Below are 8,880 nucleotides of genomic sequence, written 5' to 3' on the forward strand. Positions count from 1 at the left end.
ATGAGCCTGCTCGACCCCTCGGCCCGCGCCCGCCCGCTGCTCAAGCGCTCCCGGCCGGCGTACTACCCCTCGGAGGACTCCAAGCGCAGACGCACCTCGCCCACCGGCGCCTTCTCCCGGCTCTCCCTCGGCCCCCAGGACCCGCAGGCCCAGCCGCCGACGGACCGCGCCCTCGTCCAGGCCTGCACCAGCCGCGTCCCCGCCGCCGACGCCTGGCCCGGCCCGGACTACACCCAGACCCGGCTGCGCGCCGCCGCCGAGCCCCAGTGCGCCTTCCTCCCCCCCGCCGGCCTCCGCTCCTCCACCCCACCCGCGCTCCTCGTTCCCCCCGACCTCGCCCAGCGACTCGCCCAGAGCCACAAACACGCCCTCATCCACAGCCCGCCCTTCTTTTCCCGCCCGCCCGCCCTGCCCGCGCCCCCGGCCGACCACCAGCTCGTGCTCTACCGCAGACCGCCCTGGCCGCCCCTCGCCTCCCACAACAACAACAACAACATCGAAGACGACGACGATGATCATGGGTATCCGCGGATCGTCGAGATCGGCGACGACGACCAGCCGCCGGGACCCGCCGCCGAGCCAATGGACATCGACTAGCCCCCTTCCCACCCACACTCTTACTCAAAAAAAAGAAATGTACCATTTCCGCAGCCTCGGCGGGATTCCCTATATGTAGTCGCCCCTGTAATCTGACACCCATCGCTATTTATCTCTCTTTTGTGCTGTATATCCGGGACGTGTTGTGTTTGGTGGGCGGAGAAGACGGTCTCGTGTAGTGGTGTCAAAGCCTGTGGCACACTTCATATATCAAAAAAGAAAAAACACATCTTTATGTATCATCTTCCTATCTTTTTGGACACCAAGTGCACATGGGTGAAGCTGATGACAGGACAAGGATGGTAGTGGTTGCTACATGGGCTGAGAGATGAAGATGTCGGCCGAAGAGAGATGGTTTTGAATGGGCAGTATCTTTGTGGCATGACTAGAGCGCATTCCAGAGAGGCAATCAGGGAGCGAGCCGTTCCCTAGTCCAAGCAGGATGCGGATCGTCGGGGTTTCTGCGGTAGACGAAGCGGTCGTGGAGCCGGTTGGGTCTGCCGACCCAGAACTCGATCTCGTGGGGCACGATGCGGTAGCCGCCCCAGTGCGGAGGTCTGGGGATGAGGGCCTGGGAGTCCTGTGCGGAGGGGGGGTCCCTGTCGATGCTTCCGGGGAGGAGGCGGAAGCGCTGTTCGTGCTGGGCGACGGCGTCGAGCAGCTGGGCGCGGTCGACGATGGGCGAGGACTGGGGACTCGCCCAGGCGCCGACGCGGGAGCCGGGGGGCCTTCCGGCGAAGTACTGGTCGGACTCGAGGGCGGCGACGGGTGCGGCGCGGCCGACTACCCGGACCTGCTGGTGGATTGCTCCCCAGTAGAAGGCCAGGGCGACCCCCGGATTCGCGGCCAGCTCGGCGGCCTTGCGCGAGCCGTAGTGGGTGAAGAAGACGAAGCCGGCGGCGTCGAACTTCTTGAGCAGGACGAAGCGCGCCGAGGGCACCCCCGTCGGGCCCACCGTCGACACACACATCGCCTCCGGCTCGGCCACCTTTCCCGAGCGTTGCGCCTCGTCGAACCAGCGCTTGAATACCGCCATCGGCTCCGGGTCCAGGTCGTGCTCGGTCAGCCCTGCCGAGTGGTACTGTTGGTGGCTCGTGATCTCCGTCGAAGTCATCCTTGCAAGCGTCGGCTGATAGAGACTGTGTGTGTGTGTCAGTCTTGCTCTCTCGTCGCTCGCTCTCGAGTGGTGTCCTACTCACCGGGTCCTCCTCGCTGTCCTCCACCCGATGGTTCGCAACATCCTCCCTCGAGCAGCCGAGTGGTGTCAGGCGCAGGCTGAGGCTGGCCGTGCTTACATAAGCCGCTGCCCTCCTCTCGCCAGCCAGCCCACTCCCACCACCCCACACACCCCCACACACCCACCACCAGCAACAACAAGATGGCACCCTTAACATCGGTCCTGTCCGAACGACAGAAGGACGAACTGTAGGTGCCAGCCAGGACGACCCCAGGGCCAGGAACTGACGACGGGTGTTTTCAGACACAGAGCGCTGCTCGACTATCTCTCCTCGGCCGGCCTGCATTCGACGTTCGAGGCGCTGAAATCGGAGCTGCCGGCGCAGCAGGACTTCCAGCCGGACCCGAAGGCGAAATGGGCGGGTCTGCTGGAGAAGAAGTGGACGAGCGTGATCCGGCTGCAGAAGAAGATCATGGATCTCGAGCGGGAGAACGGGCTGCTGAAGGACGAGCTGGCGGCCGCCGGCGCGATGACCGGCGCGCGGAAGGGCGGCCAGCAGGACGACTGGCTGCCCGGCCGCGGCGGCGGCGCCCGACACACCCTCGTGAGTGCGTCTCCGCTCCTCCTCATCCGTGCGAGAGCAAAACGGGGTAGTAACCGGCAGACGCTCCCAGACCGGCCACCGCTCCCCCATCACCGCCCTCGCCTTCCACCCCACCTTCTCCAGCCTCGCCTCCGCAAGCGAAGACTGCACCATCAAGATCTGGGACTACGAGACCGGCGAGTTCGAGATCACGCTCAAGGGCCACACCAAGGTGGTCTGCGACGTCGACTACGACAGCAAGGGCTCCTTCCTCGGTAACCCCCTCCCTCCCCTGCATCTTAAGAGAGAGAGAGGATCTGACTCGCTCTCGGCCCCAGTCTCGTGCTCCTCCGACCTCACCATCAAGCTCTGGGACGCCTCGAACAACTATCGGTGCACAAAAACCCTCTACGACCACGACCATTCCGTCTCCAGCTCCCGCTTCCTGCCCGGAGACACACACATCGTCAGTGCCAGTCGGGACCAGACCATCAAGATCTGGGAAGTCGCCACCTCGTCCGTCGCTCCATCCTCCCTCCCAACCCCCCCCCTCAAAACCTGCTGATCTTTTGGTTTTTGAAGGTTTTGTGTGAAGACTCTGCGAGGACACAGCGAATGGGTGCGCGGGGTGTGGCCCTGGACGCACGGGAAGCTGCTCGTCAGTGCGTCGAACGACCAAGTAAGCCCTCCCCCCCCCCCCCCCCCCCCCCCCGTCCTGCGCACACTGAGCACGACTGTTGACGGCGGAGTGCAGACGGCGCGGATATGGGACCTGACGACGGGAGAGACGAAGGTCGAGCTGCGCGGGCACGAGCACGTCGTCGAGATCGCCGTCTTCGCGCCCCCGGAGTCCACGCCCGCCATCCGCGAGATGGCCGGCATCCCCGTCAGCCTCCCTCTCTCCCCTCCTCTCTCTCCCCCTCCACAACATCTGACCTCTGTATCCAGGCCCCGACGGCGCAGGACGCGCGGAATAGGGCGCCCGATCCGGCCTTCGTGGCCACGGGATCGCGGGACAAGACGATCCGGATATGGGACTGCAACAGCGGCCAATGTCTCAAGACCCTGGTACGCCCCCCTCCCCGCACCCATCAAGGGCCCGTGCACCGCGCTGACACGGTTTCTGGGGCCAGGTGGGCCATGACAACTGGATCCGGGCGCTCGAGTTCCACCCCAACGGGCGCCTCCTGCTGTCGTGCTCGGACGACAAGACGATCCGGGCCTGGGACCTGCGCGCCGCCCGCTGCCTCAAGGTCCTCGACGCCCACGACCACTTCGTCACCGCCATGGCCTGGGCCCGCGCCGCCGCCGCCGGCGGACCCCCCACCACTAACCCCGACTCCGCCGCCCCCGCCACCGACCGCCCCGCCCCGACAAGGAGAGTCAACCTCCTCGCCTCCGCTAGCGTCGACCAGTCCATCAAGATCTGGGCCCCCTGAGCCCCACCCCCGATTCCCCATCCCCTCTCGTCGTCTCTGCATCCCACCTCGCATCTCCTTCCTTGCTTCCTCATCTCCCCCCCCCCACCCACATATACACCCCTTGCCCCTCCCCGTCTGTCGCCCTTCCCCCCCCCTTCGTTTTTTGTCTTTGTGTGGCCTTGTCGACGCGCCCCGCGTCATTCTTGTATTGCTTACCAATCTAGCCTATTTATTCGGACCTCCCCCGCCTCTCACATGTGCATGCAGATGCACCGGCTCTGGCCGGGACCTGCGGTGAGATCCGCGGCGCGCGGTGGGGGTTGTTGTGTGTGCGTTGGTGTGCCCGGCCTGTGGCTCTGGAACACTGGACACACGCACACAGCGCTGCTGGGCGGGGCCGCGCTGGGGTGGACGCCCTCTGGTGGCGAGGCTGGTCCCTGCCGCACTCGGCTGGGTGCTTTCCGTGTGTTGCAACGAGGATGGTCCGTTCATTGGAGGACTTGCTGTCAATCTCGAAAGTCAGATCTGGGCCACCAGATATCAAATTTCGCAGGGAAATCTGGGGCCCCGAAGATCCCGGAAGTGGTCCAGAGTCCCAGATTCCAGATTTCCCTGCGAAATCTGGAATTCCAGATCGGTTCAAAAGTGACGGGAAGTCCTCCGTTGATGATCCTTCAGGGACTTTCCTTTTTGCTGGTGGGCCGGAGGGACGTACAGCCCTGGTTTCCCCGCGGGGTCCCCCGGGCCCTCCGCTGGAGTATGTCTATCTCCTTCCAACTCTTCATGGCCGGCGACAAAAGCTGTCATCAACCATGCCCGATCCAGCGAAGTCCGCCGTTGGACAGGATCCGGCCTTCAGCTCTACCCGGTCGGTTGTCGTTGTGAGTCCCTGCCCTTGTCCGGACTCATCCTCTTTTCTTTTCCGTGGATCGCGCCGAAAACTTACCGTGGAATCTGTTCTGTAGAAAAAATACACATGCATGTATACCACAGATCTCCAGAAACACAGGAAAGTTTGGCATGATGGTATGTCAGGACAGCGCACTTTATCGGGTGTGGAGTACCGAACTCAAGACATTGCGGTCGTTTTTGCTCAGGATTCATCCGGATGCGACACGTCAGTCGGATGATCCAGATCTCCTGATTACCATGAGATGAAAGCCAACCTTGTACAGAGAATTTGACCGGGCTGTTTCTCTCTTTCTCTTTCTCAAGGTGAATTCGAAGGTGTACTTGATATCTGAAGGCGGACACACCCTTGCAGAAAGTTTCATGAAGCTCTCGTCTAGTCGAGCCCAACCTGCAAGCAATCCGGATCGGTTGAATTACATGAAGGTCCATCCTGAGTTCAGCTTGGATGAAGACGAGCAAATCGAGTTCGACCCGGCCGAAGACAGCGAACTACGGCCATCATCGTATATGGCCCGAATAGTCGAGTTGGTCAAGGTTGAAGCAGAGGTGTGCTTTTATATCCGCTTTCACACAAACCCTCTTTCAAGGGCTGACATCTGGCATGGATCTGACTCGACCCATCGGCAGAATGTGCCCCTGCTTCCACCGCTGAATACGAACGCGCGGCAAGACCTGCACAAGCGGAAGATGGAGTACTTGGACCAAACCATCCAGCAATTCTCGAAGCGGCCGAAGCCCGGCTCGAGTCCCCAGGCCCCGCCGCTCTCCGACCCCATCACCCCCTCGACCCCGGTCCCTGCTGCGTCGAGACGGAAAATGGCGGGCTTCGAAAGCCGCCCGTTCAACAGTCCTCTGTTGAATAAATCCAGACAGGCCGAGCCCACGCACTCCCCCGCCTTGGAGCGCCTCCGGCCGTCATCTATCGCCAGACCGACTCCGAGTGTCGTGTCGCGTTCAGAGGCACGCATCGAGGATCCGGTCGACCGCCGTCTACCAGACAGCCCGGGCCCGAAAGCCCGCGGCTCCTCCCCCCCGCTCCGCCCTCGTCCCCGAACCCACCCGGCTGCTCCTCCTCCTCAACCAAAGCTCCCACCTCCACGCCCCAAGCACCCTCCCACGCACCCCTCGACGCCGAGGGCCGCCCCCTCGTCGTCCTCTGCGCGCGTCTCCAACCACAAGCCGCTGAAAGTCGACTGGGACTCGCTGTTCCAGGCCGCCAAGCCGGCATGACGCCCCGCTCCCTCTGCTGGCCCTTTTATATCCGCCGAGGCGCGCGGTCTGGCCTCGTTCGTCTGTTGTACCTAGTAGCACACCTTCATTCCATGTAATTCTGCCCCGCTCGTCCTGCCTGGATATGGCCCGCGCTCCGTCCCCTGTCTGTGGCAGGGGCGCGGACGCTGCCCCGACTCTCTGTGTCTTCATGAGGGCATCGCCCCCCCTCTCTCAGTTCTTTGCTAAGGTGTTGGGCAAAGTGGCACACCGTTCACCGAGGTTCCCAGGCGCGGTGCCGAAATTCGCGCCCCTTTCGTCCCCATCTTCCGTATCCAGCGTGCATCCTCTTACATACGATGATGTGATTTGATCATCATTTGTGTGGACCCTTGCTTGTCAGGGTCCGCATCGGGCAGGGCAGCAAGCATTTACCGGATCTGCAACACTTGATAGTGTAAACGCGTCTCTGCTGCGGCCTGCTTCGGCTGCCCCGCTGTTCCATGGATAATCGGCTCATTATCTGAGACAGGCAGTGATGCAAGCATCCGAGTTTCGAACAATCCGGCCAGTACAGCCGAGCAAAAAGCATTGTGCTCTTGAAGCTGGTGGACGTTCACCGAATTCTCGGCGTGCCACACACGTCTCAAAAACCTATTGCCAACGCTTGAAGATGTAATCGGCCTTAGGACTCTTCGATGTTCTTCGAGAGTAACGTCTTCGTCTTTTCTCCTCCATAAAAGAAGAGCTTGCCACATGAGCCACATATTTCCCATCGGCTGCTCCTCCCCGACGAAAGAATCTAAACAGCACAAGCTCCCAACCGACCCGCAGAAAGATGAAGCTCATTCTGGCCCCCGTTCTCCTCGCGGCGCTCTCCCCGCTCGTCGCCGCCGCTCCCGCGCTTCTCGCGGCGGAGGCCGCAGCGATCCCGACGGCCAAATATCTGCCCGGAAATCGCTCGGGCACCTTTGTCAAAGCGCCTGGTGACTTCGGCGCGCAGGCCGGCCAGGCCGTCGATTCCGAGGCCAAGGTTGCTGCGATCATCTTGGCTCAGGCGGCAGCTGTCCACTCGGCCACTGCGTAATCCGGCGGTCTCCAATCTGCTGCAACAGTGTGCGTTACCCTTTTCCTGCTTGCACCACCGAGCATCCTGCCTTCTTTTGATCTACATCAGTTAGACGTGCACCTTCCTCTGACATTCCTTCCCTTTTCTTTGCATCCACACACTCGCTTGATCTTATCTAGCTCAGGACACCCAAACGGATCAAGATTTCCGCAGATTTCGGCCTCTCCTCGACCACCTCTCATTACACACTCTTTTTTTCTTGGGATACGTCCTATCTTGAACAACATCTGACGTTAGCGTCTCATATCCATTTGAATATTGTACAATCCACTCTAGTTCTTACAAAAGTGTAAAAGGGCGGATATCTGGCCTGGGAATACTCTTCAGATTACTCCCAATTGTCAATTGCCAACGTAGAAAATCATGCCAAGCAAAACCACACAGGACCCTCATTATCATATCAGAGGGAGGGGCAAGAGGCTTATAACTATCAGTTTCTGTTCCTCCCTCTTCATGAGAATTTCAAATCCTAAATATAACAATCATAACGGTAGTTTTTTAGCTAAGCAAGTGTTAGAACTCTTGAACCTTCTTTGCCCCACCCAGTTAGGCAGGAAAGCCAACATGATGACTTGATGGCTTAGCTAAGTGCAAGGTGCCAAGGTGGATGATTACACTTTTCTTTTTCGGGTTTACTTCGCGCACGGAGGGAAACTCGTTGCGCACGGGAATTTCCGTTGACTCGACGTCACGTGACGTCGGGCCCCCCTCCGTGCGCGCCACCAGCTCCCCTCAAAAAACTATCCGCACACGGGGGTGCCGTGCGGTGACAGGTGGCCGGGGTGAAGCACTCCGGCCATCCGGAGGAAACAATCCCCTCGATGACCGGCACAGATCGGTCATCAAGAGGGTATATCACATCTCTCTTGATGACCGGCATTCCGGTCATCGAGAGGACACATCCCCCTCGATGACCGGTCTATTCCGGTCATCGAGAGGGATGTAGTCGCTCGATGACCGGTCTGTGCCGGTCATTGAGGGATGGCCGGAGTGTCTCAACCCGGCCACCTGTCACCGCACGGCACCCCCGTGTGCGGATAGTTTTTTGAGGGGAGCTGGTGGCGCGCACGGAGGGGGGCCTGACGTCACGTGACGTTGAGTCAACGGAAATTCCCGTGCGCAACAAATTTCCCTCCGTGCGCGAAGTAAACCCGTTCTTTTTATTCTATTTATTTCTGGCTGGATATTTTCAGGGGTCAGCCTAAATGCACCCCAAAAATTCACTTCATGTACACCAACATTTTGTTGTACCCACATGTGCACCCCAATATTACTGGGGTGCACTTCTGGAGTACCCCAATTTATTGGTGTGCAGAACTGCTTACCCCAAAAACATTGGGGTGCAGGTGTTACAACCCCCAGACTGCTTCAATTTTTGGGGTGAAATTTAATGTACACCAAATGAAATGGTGTACATAAGTAGCGCACCCCATCAAGGGGAGTTACTCCCCCACCCACCCACCCGACTTGTTAGACCTGCACACATTGGTCATCAAGGGGAGTAGCACCCTTGATGAGCGGTCTGTGTTGGTCATCAAGGGCCCAGGGGTGCTACTCCCCTTGGTGACCAACAGAGACCGGTCTGTGTTGGTCATTGAGGGGTGCTACTCCCCTCAGTGACCAACAGAGACCGGTCTGTGTTGGTCATTGAGGAGTGCTACTCCCCTTGGTGACCAACAGAGACCGGTCATCAAGGGTGCTACTCCCCTGATGACCGGCACAATCAGTTGTTGAGAGTAGCACCCCTCAATGACCAACACAGACCGGTCATCAAGGGTGCTACTCCCCTCGATGACCAGCACAATTGTTCATCAAGGGGAGTAGCACCTCCCCTAAATGACCAACACAGACC

At 60.0% G+C, this 8,880-nt stretch overlaps 5 protein-coding genes across 5 annotated transcripts; 4 read left to right on the forward strand and 1 right to left on the reverse strand.

Moving 5' to 3' along the window:
• On the forward strand, window positions 1-597 carry PtA15_12A222 (uncharacterized protein; the record flags this gene model as incomplete). Its single annotated transcript, XM_053161810.1, has 2 exons — window positions 1-379; window positions 503-597. 2 exons carry the CDS (start codon window positions 1-3, stop codon window positions 595-597), a joined length of 474 nt encoding a protein of 157 aa, XP_053025790.1.
• Window positions 598-1,006: 409 nt separating this feature from the next.
• Window positions 1,007-1,837, reverse strand: PtA15_12A223 (uncharacterized protein; the record flags this gene model as incomplete). The annotated part of the gene is made up of 2 exons (XM_053161811.1): window positions 1,007-1,736; window positions 1,797-1,837. The coding sequence occupies 2 exons, from the start codon at window positions 1,835-1,837 to the stop codon at window positions 1,007-1,009; spliced, it is 771 nt and encodes a 256-aa protein (XP_053025791.1).
• Window positions 1,838-1,975: 138 nt separating this feature from the next.
• Window positions 1,976-3,762, forward strand: PtA15_12A224 (uncharacterized protein; the record flags this gene model as incomplete). Its single annotated transcript, XM_053161812.1, has 8 exons — window positions 1,976-2,022; window positions 2,084-2,196; window positions 2,384-2,632; window positions 2,696-2,873; window positions 2,940-3,015; window positions 3,306-3,425; window positions 3,491-3,634; window positions 3,736-3,762. The coding sequence occupies 8 exons, from the start codon at window positions 1,976-1,978 to the stop codon at window positions 3,760-3,762; spliced, it is 954 nt and encodes a 317-aa protein (XP_053025792.1).
• An 828-nt stretch (window positions 3,763-4,590) lies between these two features.
• Window positions 4,591-5,920, forward strand: PtA15_12A225 (uncharacterized protein; the record flags this gene model as incomplete). The annotated part of the gene is made up of 5 exons (XM_053161813.1): window positions 4,591-4,659; window positions 4,744-4,804; window positions 4,876-4,895; window positions 4,994-5,236; window positions 5,318-5,920. 5 exons carry the CDS (start codon window positions 4,591-4,593, stop codon window positions 5,918-5,920), a joined length of 996 nt encoding a protein of 331 aa, XP_053025793.1.
• An 817-nt stretch (window positions 5,921-6,737) lies between these two features.
• Window positions 6,738-6,986, forward strand: PtA15_12A226 (uncharacterized protein; the record flags this gene model as incomplete). Its single annotated transcript, XM_053161814.1, has 1 exon — window positions 6,738-6,986. One exon carries the CDS (start codon window positions 6,738-6,740, stop codon window positions 6,984-6,986), a length of 249 nt encoding a protein of 82 aa, XP_053025794.1.
• Window positions 6,987-8,880: the final 1,894 nt, after the last annotated feature.

This window comes from Puccinia triticina, chromosome 12A, assembly GCF_026914185.1.
Source record: "Puccinia triticina chromosome 12A, complete sequence".
Taxonomy (NCBI): Eukaryota; Fungi; Basidiomycota; class Pucciniomycetes; order Pucciniales; family Pucciniaceae; genus Puccinia; species Puccinia triticina.